This window comes from Thunnus maccoyii, chromosome 19 (assembly GCF_910596095.1).
Source record: "Thunnus maccoyii chromosome 19, fThuMac1.1, whole genome shotgun sequence".
Classification (NCBI taxonomy): Eukaryota; Metazoa; Chordata; class Actinopteri; order Scombriformes; family Scombridae; genus Thunnus; species Thunnus maccoyii.
This window is the reverse complement of record NC_056551.1, coordinates 16,507,355-16,519,534: the sequence shown is the minus strand read 5'-3', so window position 1 is coordinate 16,519,534 and position 12,180 is coordinate 16,507,355. Positions and strand designations below refer to the sequence as shown.

The window sequence follows — 12,180 nt, the reverse complement described above, 5'->3', positions numbered from 1 at the left end:
AAACTGAATACAAGTGCTACAGTAGGGAGTTGTCTCCTTGAACCCAGTTTCTATTAAGTGTATAATAGTTATATTTTTACATGGTAACAACAATTAAAGCTTTGTCTTGGTACATATTGTTACATTGTATTATCATGTTTATTTTATGATCCTTACATCACAAGCACACTTTTTTTAGTACAATGTAACTACCATGTCATTAAGCGTAACTTTCTTTGACAGTTCTACTGTTTCAGCGTACTTATTCAATAAAAGGTCATGTTTTAGTTAGTAACACTATGGAACATATGGTACACATTTGTCTATATTGCATGGGAAAGGAAACCATCTATTTTGATGAAAGGATGTGGTAGGGACTTTGTAATACCATGGGATTAAACATTGCTTTCTTTTACAGTACAGTTTCACTTTACTTACTCTGTAAATTGTAATGTCTTACTTAGTAACATTGCAGAACATAAATGGTAAAAGTTTGTGTTTATTGTATGGAAAAGGGAATAACCAGTTACAAAGGATATAGTAAGAGCCTGGTAATACCATGGAAACAAACAAGGCTGCCTTTTACAGTACAGTTTCAGCTTAATCACTAAGTAAATTGTCATGTTTTATTTATTAATGTTATGGAACATATATGGTACAGCACGTACAATTGAATAATCTATTACAAAGGATATTGTAAGAGCCTGGTAATAACATGGAAACAAATAAGACCTCTTTTTAGAGTACAGTTTAAGCTTTACTTACTGAGTAAATTTTAAAAACATCTGCAAGAATGTACCCAGTATTTAAGATGTACCATGACACTAGAGGAAAACTGTTCCTGCATAGGTTGTTACCAAGTAAGTATAAGGTAAATCTAATATTACTCTCTATAAATGGCTGTAGCCATGAACAATAACTATATAAGAAAGGGTAATTTATTGGAATTTTAGTTTCTAGATAGTACATAATTAAACTTGGGCTGTTACCAACATAAACCTTGGTTAATTACAATTGCAACTTGAATTGATGGGTAACAGAGGAGGTGTTTCTAAGAATTGGTTGCCTGCTTTCCTAGGAAGGAGGCAATTATGTTACCAACCTACAATGGTCACAACTACAAGGCACTAAGTTGAGTTGATGGGTAATATAGAGGTTTTTCTTAGTATTTTCTCTGTATTTACCTACTTATTACCAGTGGTAATTACCCAATAATATACTATAATTTAAGTAAAAGGAAGGGTTACCCACAACACAAGTAAAATGACACTAAAATTACTCTACACCCAAAGAAGAGGCATTACACTCCTTTACTAATTGTGGAAGGCAGTAACTTCTCCACAAAGGTTTGTGGACAAAACAAAAGCAACATGATGTAATTCAAAACTGCCTTATATTACATTTTTGTCCAAACTGGTTGTGTTCTCAAATATACGATAATTTTTGAGGCCTAACTTTGTGGTGTTGCTGTAGTAGATTGCACTATATTGTATCCTACATTTGGTGATGTTTTGATTGCATTAACTCTGTGGCTAATAAAAAGCCAGACACTGCCACCTAGTGTTCTTATACTGGTACACAGAGGGAACCCCCTTTCTATTCAGCTGCATTTATGACACTCCTGATGCAGCTAAAGCCTAAATTTAATGATTTAAGAATTTGAACAATTGCATCCAGGGAAAAAATAGCTGTTTATGTAACTTGTGTGCATGTATGCTGATTGCAAAATAGCCCCACATACTGCTCTTTCTTACTTTCCTTGAGAAAAAAAGTTGATCTGCAACTTTTCCATAACCCTGAACAAAACGGAAGCAATTGTCCAATGGGCGGGTTGTTTTCCCTACATTTCGCTTTGCTAAATGACTGAAAATGAGGGCTCCGCTCGCAAACACTTGGTGCCGTAAGCAAAAACAAACTTTGCATCTCACTGTAGTAATAGCTGGTGGAAAAACGTCACCTTCAGCAGTGGGGTGTGGAGCAAGGGAGGTGGTTGTAGTGTGTGTGTGTGTGTGTGTGTGTGTGTGTGTGGTGGGTGAGGGGGGTTGGTGGGGGAATGGAGGAAGAGTGGGGGAGGCAAACTTAGATGCATGTGCTGCAAATTAGGCCTTCGGTAGGCAGCTCTTGTGTAGGCAGCAGTGGAGGAGACAAGAGTGCGGGTGTTTCTGCATGGCTGCAGCACCTTTGGGGGATGACTGACCCGGGTGCAAGAGGAGAGGGAAGAGAGACAGCAGGCTGTGGCGAACGCTTGCTCGCTCTTTGCCTCTCTGTCTCGCTCCCTTGCTCTTTTGCCCTATCTGTCGCCCCTGGGGAACCCTTGCACGCACCTCCGAGCAGCCTCTGTGTATTCACTCCCCATGTGTGAGTCTTCAATCGCTCTGCCCTTATATAAGGCCTCTTTCCCCTCTACATGTGTTTGAGGCCCTCCGTCTCTCCCTCTCAGCCACTGTGGAAAGCTCTGCTTCATTTCTCTCTAGGTGGGAGTCCTCATTCATAGTGAAAATAAGCAACCAGCCTCATTTTTACAGGGAGGTAGTCAAATATCTTCTCAGGTTCTCTTGATTCATAAATACAGAGGCAGATTCTCTAAACTAAGCATTTAAATTTCACCCCTTGACTGAAAAAGAAACTACTTCCATCCCAAATGCAGGCAGAGGGAAATATTTTAAGTTTCAGTCTTACTCTGACACCTTGAATACACCCTTCCATGGGGATAAACAGGACTTTATGGCAACTAAAATACATTCAAGCTCCATTCCTCTGACTGCATGTACACAACAGTTTGACACAGATTTGGAGTTTATTCACACATCACATACTACAGTGGGTAATGTATTCAAGAAACATTGAACAGCGCTGCCATATATGACACAGGAAAACAAAAACAAAACAAAAAAAAAGACACTGAACCCTTTTCTTTGCCATTATATAAAAATAGTGTTGCTACAAAAGTATAAATTAGGCTTACTAATAAGACAACTCAGATTGGAATCTACACAGGAATCTGCTGCCAAAGTGCGATAAAAAAGACAAAATGAATAGAATCAAACACATTTTTTGCATTTTAGCAGAGTATAAAAGGAAGAAATGCCTGTAAAATACAATGAAAGCAACACTAGTTTCTTAACCTGAATTGATAATGCAGACTATAATCCATAGCTGAACAGAAGAGATCTCCATGTTAGCATTCTTATACCATATTTTACAATTGAACTTTTTATTATCTGAATAAGTTAAAATCCTGAAACAAAATAAAACTTACAACTGATCTCAGTTTTCTAATAACAGTATCTAAGTTGAGTTTTCTATTATATCAAAACCTTTTGAAATGCTACTGTAGAAAAAAGAGGTATAATGTTATTGGTGCTCCCTACTGTATCTCTGAAATGAAGGCGCCCCCTTGTGACATAAAAACAGCAGTTCTCTTGTATTTACATAATACATCCTCTGAAAATGGATGATGTCAACCCAGAAACACCAACCCATGATCAGCATCGCTACTCCCCCCTCGAAAAGGTTCAAATTCAATCCGGGGTTGCTCATCTGACTCGATGAGCGTCTTAAGGTAACGTCTACTCAGAGCCAACATGATTCACTTCCACCTGATGAGAAACACTGGCTTATAACTTTATATATCAGTACTCTTATTAAAAGCATGCATATCTTAGATATAATTCTCATTTAATCAACAAAAACAATGCTATTTCTAAGTAAAATTAAGTTGACATCATTACGTCAACAATGGCATTTTGTCCCAGAGCATATCCTATTTAAAATACTTATTTAAAAACTGTAAGAAAAATCCCTTCATCGGTTCAATCGAGGATCGCCGCTAAAACCACAGACCAATGTACAGTATTTTGACTATTTCTCTGACCAAACCTAAATTTTGTATGAACAGCTCATTTCCAATCTTTAAATTACCATATTACCTTTTGAGTACTTGAGGTAAAACATTGGATTGGTACTTAAAAAATTAAATTTAAAATATAATTTACAGCAATTTCTTTCTTTTTTTTTTTTTACCAAAATATAAATGTTTGACATAAATCAGTTTTAAAACAGCAGTATACATATATTGATTTCAGGAATGCAAATGATCACAATGCAATGATGTATGTCTTGGATACATTGAATAAAGTCATTCTCTCAAAGCCTTACAGAGGTAAAACAGATGAACGGCGTTTTTAAACTGTGTTAAAATCAACGTAGACACAATAATAATTTGTGTCAAGAACCTATATGTTTAAAAAAAAAAAAAAAGATGTTTTTAAGAAACCCTTTAGGAAAGAAAAACATTTATGAAACAACATAAAAGCTGTTAATGGAGGTAAGGAGGCCTAAAGACTATTAAAAAACATCTCATGTAGTAGTTAAACAGTTTATAATGCAGAGCCTTTGACCACTGATTAACATAATTTCAGCATTTTAGACATTTTTTGCAATTATAATAAAAGCCGACACATTTTATTATATAAATGAGAACTGTCACAACTGCCTTTACTCGTGAACTAACAGATTCTCATTTTGATGAGACATTGATCTGTTCTTGGCTTTACACTAGACTGTTCACTCACATGCCCTTTAAGTTCCAGTGTGTGGTGTGCTAACTTCCTACTTCCCATGTCCTCACAACCTAAAAAGGTACAGTCACATTAGCCTTCCATTTAACAAAACTACCCCGTGCTCAGCTCCAAAAAAGGATGTGATGTCACGATTTTTATGTGGGTGATAAACATTGATCAGGGCAATCAATCTAGGGCTGCAGCTACACTATTTTCATTCGATTCATCAGTCAATTATTTTCCTGATTATTCGATTAGTTGTTTGGTCCATAAAATGTCTGAAAATGGTGAAAAATGTCCGTCACTGTTCCCAAATCTCAAGGTGACATCTGCTAATGTCAAAGACTCAAAATGATTAAATTGATCAAAATAGTTGGTGATTCGTTTAAAAGTTGTCAACTAATCGATTAACTGACTAATCATTGCAGCTCTAGATCAATCTAATATGAGATTGATTGCTGCAGTTTGCAGTCTGTTAGTGTGATACAAAACAAAAAAGGAGGTGGTGACACAGTGCTAGAATAGTAACTTCTCCATTTTCAAGTTTCTATTGGCTTGCACATTTGCAAGGTCGAAGCTGAACAAGGGTGAGCTCTGACCAATGGAGATAACACAGAAACAGGAAACACAAGCTAGAATGTGTCAATTGTACAGGCTTCAATTGAAATGAAAGGGAGACAGAGCGACTATTCGTAGGGCAGAAGTGTAATGTGACTGTACTGAGGCCTCAAGCTAGGACACACGACAAAAACAGATTTATAAGACTATAATATTTTTAACTGTTGATAATACATTAACATTTTCAGGACTATTATTGGTTTATTTTTTTAAATAAGAGGTAAAGGGCCAAGTAAAAAATATGCCCACTATAAATATTATGAAAACCAAAATCCAAATGAGTCTCAAACCAAAATCCTAATGAGTTTCATATCAAAATATCAGTATATTGATATAACTTCTTACTCTGGTTTGACCCCAATGAAGAACTGCAACAATGATATGCACTGGTTTGATTTTTGCTCGACTACTGAGTCATATCAGTATAAGCTTTATACAGTGGATAGTTGTGCTTGGGTGTGTTATTGTTAGAATAATTCCTGACCCCTATTTTATAAACCAAGAGAAAACACAAAAAAACATACATGCTTAATTCGTTCTATCTTTTTAGAGAACTTGGGTATAAAAGCACTTGTCAAATAGCAGTTGTCCATGATTAAATAGTCCACATTTGACCACTAGAGGACACTGTTTCCAACCATCAGCCATACATCCCTTTGAGTATACCAGAGTGGAAAAAGAAACAAAAAAACAAACAAACAAACTACAAGCTTCATAGAAGATGGTAAAAAGAAGGCCATTGATCAGCAATATAAAGGCATGATGTTGGCTCTGACTGTAGGGTTTAAGGTGATTGCATGAAAGTGACTTAAGGCCCAAACACAGAGATGACAAACTAGTACTTGACTAATTAGTACCAGAAGCAACAAACACATTTACAGTATAGCTTCCATTCATCCAAGTCATTTTAGGAGGTATTAGCTAAATGTACTCTAGAATCCATAAAAAAATAAATAACTTGTCTTCATTAGTGTTGACTTTAGTGAATGTACTGGTAGAATTGGTTTCGTCCTGAAAATAAGAAATAAACCCTCAGTGATCCATTTTTCGTTTGTTGCAAGTGGCACTAACTGCATTCGGGGTGGAACGTTTCACAAAAGTCATGGTTCAGTACATGCCTCGGCATTGAGGTCACAGTTTGGTGTGTTTTCGGTACAGTGAGGAAAAAAGTGGCGGTGCCTGCTTGGGTGCACTCATTCCTGAGAAAATCCCATTGATTTCACAAACTGAAAATAATTTACTGTTAATAATTAACCATAGGAGCATTATTAGAACAGTCATGTTTAATAGAGAAGGTTGGAAACTATGCCCTGTGATAAAGCTTATTGCCTTGAAAAATGAAAATCTGTAGCTCACATAAGGAAGACAATATTTAGTGATAAATGAGGAAAGAATAATAAATAAAATGATAGTAAGTTTCCTATGGACAAGTCTCTCGCTCTCTCTCACACACACACAAACACACACACTCTCACACACACACACACACACACACTCTCACAAACACACACACAGCGGGCAGCCACACAAGATTTACACAATTATGAATTAAATCCTTGCCTACTGCTTGTTGACACCTCTAGCTTACCAAACTGATGGCTAATAACATTACTGCTGTTTACTTGAGGGCAATGCACAGGTAAAACGTCTCTGGTGTAAAAATAAGTGTATTGATGCAACTTAAAGTTGACTGTAGGTGTCTCTTTACACAGAGTTGACTGATGGAATTATCCGAAACTATCATCAAGCCAGCCAAAATGGACAACAGATGTTATTATTGTATTGTATTGTGTATTTACCTGACATGCACGCTCGGTTGTACCATCAAGTATTAAAAGTTAAAGGATAATATATTTATCAAAATATTTTTTTCCCTGTTGGTGCAACCTAGCTACTGTATAATAAGGCTGAATGAAATCAGCGTAAGGTCTGACCAAAAACGCTCTAATATGATGCTTTTTCCTCTTTGTGCATGTAGTATTTGCCTTGAAAACTCAACCAAAAGCTTGACTTCATTCAATTTAACTTCATAATTTTGTCTTTTCTATGCGAGTCTAGCAGTTTGACTTGCATATCTAGCAGCATAAGACCTCAAGTTAATTTTAGAAGGAAAACAAAACCATTGGATGACTTTTCTTTACAATTTGTAATAAACAAAGAGGAAGGCATCATATTGGAATTAATGTTTAATCAGCTACTTTTTACCCTTTAGAATTAAAAATGCAAGCAGTGTGGTGCATGCAAATGATCCACAGCTACATTTTGAGGCCACTGAAGCAACCATCAAATTAGCTGCAATGATTTAGATTGCAGTTATCTCCACATTATCTCCTCCCATTCATTCATTCCCATTCTCCTATGGTTGAAAATGCTGAAAAATATAATTTTCTGTGATGCATGATAGTAAACCATGAACCGAGTACATTTAATTGTCAGAGGTGCAATGGCAGTGAAGATTCACCACAGATTTTTTTGTCGTACACAAACAAAAAGGATGATTCTACAACCTACTGTATATGCTACAGTATTTACTGCCATACTCCTCATAGGCATCTCTGATCAGAGGTCGATGACAGTTAATTCAAGCAGTGAGAGCTGACATTACCTGACAATGTTGCCATCCAATGAGAATAACAGCATATAGCCTTTTAGCGGTTTTGTCATTAGGCTGGAGTAAATCAAATCACTGGCCACAATAAGACAAAACTCATCCTGCTCAAATGTGCATCCCAAACCGAGGGTGGCGTACCAAACAGGACAATCTTTTGAGAGTTACCGTTCCACCCCTAAATTTTGTCCACAGTACTTTACAGCTGTTCTTTCTCCATATAAAATATATAAGCCTTATTGTTTTATGGGTGTTTGCAACCTATACAACGTGAGTTTTTTTCGGTAAATATCTGTCTCAAGAAGTATTTATTGTCCATACACATTTAAGTTTACAGTTGGTCTAAACCTATATAAATAATAGTCATTGGTTGGAGGTGAAGGTTTGGTTGGTTGGGTTTCTCTTCTAGCCCATGTTAGAGCGAAGGAAAATTAGTTTGTTCATCTCCTCAGCGGTTACCTGCTGCCTCCTCTTCATAGCTAGGCTTTGCTCGCACACAGTTATGCATTCACTGCGTATGCCCACAGCAGGCACAGCAAGTAGCCACAGTGCCAGGCGAGCGAGCCTGGGGAACTTCTCACCCACAGCTGAGCTCCAGTACTGGAAAAGATCAGGTGTGCCTTGGAGAACAGGCTCAGCCAGGTATTGAAAAATCTCTTGTCTAACTTGGCTTTGACTCTCATCATTACCAGACACTGAGCAAGATGATGACGTCCCCATTGAACTGCCACCATTGTTTCCACCTCCCTCTATGCGGCTTATTTTAGGGGTTGGCGGGCCATCGGTGTCACGCTCTTCGCCACCTGATCCTCCACCACCTGTCATACCTCCATCCCTGGATTCAGCAGCCATTTCGCATGCACGGGAGATTATGTCCTCATGTTGGTAGGCTGGGACTGAGCGCAACTTGAGCTGTGGGTCCAGTACCATGGCTACCTGGTGGGCTCGTTCGACCTAGAGACAGAGAAACATTTCAGTGACTGTCAATCCTTTGTAAGAGCAATTACTCATACACATTCATCACATACCAACTAGAGTTGGGTATCAAACCTCTAACCATTTTTAGCATCAATTGTACCGACTGTCTAGTACTTAAAACTCGCATCAAATGTCAGGTCAGATTTGTAATCTGGCTTATTCATTCTCAAACAGTTCCTAATCTTTTTCAGTTCTTCTACAACGACTTTTGTTTCGACAAGATTTCACGTTTGACCATCAGTTAAATGTAAACAATACCCAGCCCTACCCCTTACAGAATCTCAGTAACTTAAAAAGAATCTTTTCACTTTCACAGCAAATGGGTCATTTATGAAACTTAATGTTAGGAATACCAGTTCAATACCTTGAAGTTTTCCTTGAGTGCTTCTAGGAAGTAGTGGCAGAGTTTGCTGGCAGTGCCGGTTCCAGCCTCTCCAGCTTTGGATGTGAAAAACTTCTCCAAGCGTAGGTAGACAGGCAGCACTTGTTGTAAAGTTGGTCTCCTCTGGCTGCTGAGCTCCAGAGCTGCCAAACGCAGAGGTGCCAGCAGACAAGCCAGTGTGCCTAGCAGATGCTTGTTGAGACCCTGGAGGAGTGGAGCCGTCGACTTACTGCGACCATAAGCCTCACAGATCTGCTCAAAGTGGGCATGGACCTGCAGCAGAGCTTCAGCCATACGATCCCAGCAAGGAGGGGTGGGGCATTGTGCAGGGCTGCCCTGTGTACCTTCCTCAGTTGTGCTTGTGGATGTGTTGGTGCACTGTTCCTCACGAAACGCCAGTGTGGTGGAGGAGGCAATATCTCGGCATGTTGAGAGAAGCTCAGCCAACTCATGGAGCCCTCGAGCCTGGAGGCTGCGCTTTCCAAGAACTGCCTGGACAACTGCACCAAGTGAACATCCTGCGCATCGCAAGCATATTCTCCCCCGGCCACCACTGCCCAGTGGTGATCCCCCAAATCCTGCTGCCCACACCCTGGGCTCTGAGACATACACAGTGCGAATGTCTGACATCACAAACTCAGACAGAACATTCTGCACCCAGTGGTGAACCTGCTCAGGCCCTTCCCTCAGCTCAACCTCCCTCACACCGAGAACATAGCGCTTCAGTCTTGACCCCTCCACCTGGTAGGCTGTTAGAACATAGCAAGCATCTGGGCCTGATGTCTGGGAGTGGCAGGTGACAGCGATGCCGAGAGAAGCATTAGAGCCTAGAGCGCATGTGACTTTGACTTTGACTTGGTTGTACATGCGGGGTAGTTGGCGCAGTGCCAAGGCACTCATGTTGCCAAGGGCATCACGGGTAGAGTAGGCACCATGACGAGCCCCCGTATCCACTAGGGTTTGTGCCAACTTTAGGAAGTCCTTGCTGTTGAGCACGTTTAGCATGCTCAGATCTGAACACATTACCCGTAAAAGCCGCTCAGCCACCTGCTGTCGCTCCTTCTCAGGTAGTCCATTATTCTCTGTCAGCACAGACAGCAGATGGATGGATAAACAAGGCAAAAATAAGAAATATAATTAGTGTTCATGTTTTTTTTATTTGATATATTAGCAGAAAACATTTCTTCAAAGGGAAAAATAAATACAGACTCATACAGAATGATAAACATAAATATAAACATGGATATACACGGAAATAAACACAACCTTATTTTACAGCACATATTAAAATTGAAACTTAGGGAAAATATGAGGGTTAGGGTATGCGTCTTAACCACCAGTCCACCTGTAGCCCAAAATATTTCCATTTAAACAATTTTCTAACACAATACAGTCTTGAAAGAATCAAGGGGTGCACAAACCACAAACTTTTATAGCTCCATACAGACAGTATCTCTAAGAGTGAAAGAGAGAGAAATGAATAAAGCTGATAGCAGTACTTACGGCTGAGAGTGTGGTTTCTCTGGGAGATACTTTGAGGCTGGATTTGTAGTTTAACTGAGGGATGGGCCTGGGCCTGGGCCTGGGCCTGGGCCTGGGCCTGGGCCTGGGCCTGAGCCTGAGCCTGAGCCTGAGCCTGAGCCTGGGTCTGAGCCTGAGAACCTCTCCACATCTGCTCCTGAGGACCCGAGGCTGAGGAGGTTTTTGGAGAGTCCCCTTTGGTGTGGTTCTCATTGTCGGCTGACGGGATACAGAGATGAAACATAAGGCAGAGGCGACGATATTGTACGGTTTTAAATCGAGAAAGTGTATGTTTGTGGAGGAAAATGTGAAGAATAAAATCATGACTCTAAATTAAACCAACAAAACAACTGTCAGCAAAAGAAAGGACAAAAATACATAACTTAGGCTCCCTATGTCTGTCAAAATCAGGTGTGTGCATATTTATAATAAAAAAAAAATATATCAACTGAATCGTTTCCCAAGTCAATTCTCACATAAGATCAGCCACCAATCTTGCATGGTGTGTCATCAAATGAAAGCAGACTCATAGCAATAATTCCAAAAGCAAGAACCTTACAGCAATGCCAAACAGCAATAATTCATCGTAATTTATCTACTAGTGTAAATATATTTTTGTTTTCATTGGTGAAGTCAGGATAACAGTGTTTTAAGACTGTCCAAATGATAACTGTATAATTCAAACTGCATGCAAAGATAGCCAACATGAATAATACACAAGAGGGTAAACAAACTACCCTGACGTCATTTATCAAATAAAAATACCAGACATTTGGTGGTCACAGTCTCTGAAATATGGTTATTTGCTTTCTATCTTTGTTCTTCATACCACTGTAAAATTAATATTTGTGTTGTGACTATTGGTGAGACAAAAATAATTTTGTCATCACTTTAGGTTATAGATATATGAGATGGGACTTTGCCTTATCTTCCTATGAGATTAATTGATTGTAATCAGTCGACAAAGCACACATAGACAACGCACTCTCTGTGTATATACAAAGTCACATGTATAATGCACTAACAAAAACATAAAAACCGCATCCAGCAGGCCTCAGAACCAGATCTGCAACAACCCTCATTACAACAATTTATTCCTTGGAACTCTGTACACAAATGCTGTGTTGCATACAAGAATGTAATGCCTACACCTCAATAAACAATAAAAGGATTATGCATTATCATTCAGATTTCCACATGCATTGCAGCCACTGACGGTGTGTTCACATTCTGCATATGTTTTCCTGTCGAGCTTAACATGCATTTGTAATAGTGGACTCACCAGCATGGGACTGCATGTGCTCCAGCAGGTTGTTGTAGAACTGGAACTGGATGCCACAGGCACCACAAGTGTAGGGTTCTAAAAAATCACAAGGCCCAGAAGAGCGTTGACTCTTTGTCAGAGGCAAAAACGTTAATACTGTGCATCTGTCGATCAGCTAGCCCTGATCTATACTGCATCTGGGCCAAATGCGGGAGCTCTGAAAGTCGGTCCCACCAAGATCTCACAATGTTGTTTTTGTATTTTTTCC

General features: G+C 39.2%; 1 protein-coding gene across 8 annotated transcripts in view; it reads right to left on the bottom strand.

Moving 5' to 3' along the window:
- Nucleotides 1–2,757: 2,757 nt before the first annotated feature.
- The window catches only part of znf618 (zinc finger protein 618), a 38,151-nt gene continuing 28,728 nt past the window's right edge, over nt 2,758–12,180 (bottom strand). For 7 of the 8 annotated variants that reach the window (XM_042394543.1, XM_042394546.1, XM_042394547.1 and 4 more), the window contains 4 exons: nt 11,931–12,008; nt 10,631–10,867; nt 9,110–10,209; nt 2,758–8,721 (listed from right to left, as the gene is read on the bottom strand). In XM_042394543.1, coding sequence (XP_042250477.1) covers nt 8,173–8,721; nt 9,110–10,209; nt 10,631–10,867; nt 11,931–12,008 — 1,964 coding nt within the window. In that variant the 3' untranslated portion in view covers nt 2,758–8,172. The remainder of the gene's footprint in view (nt 8,722–9,109; nt 10,210–10,630; nt 10,868–11,930; nt 12,009–12,180) is intronic. The other variant, XM_042394548.1, reaches the window with a different exon arrangement.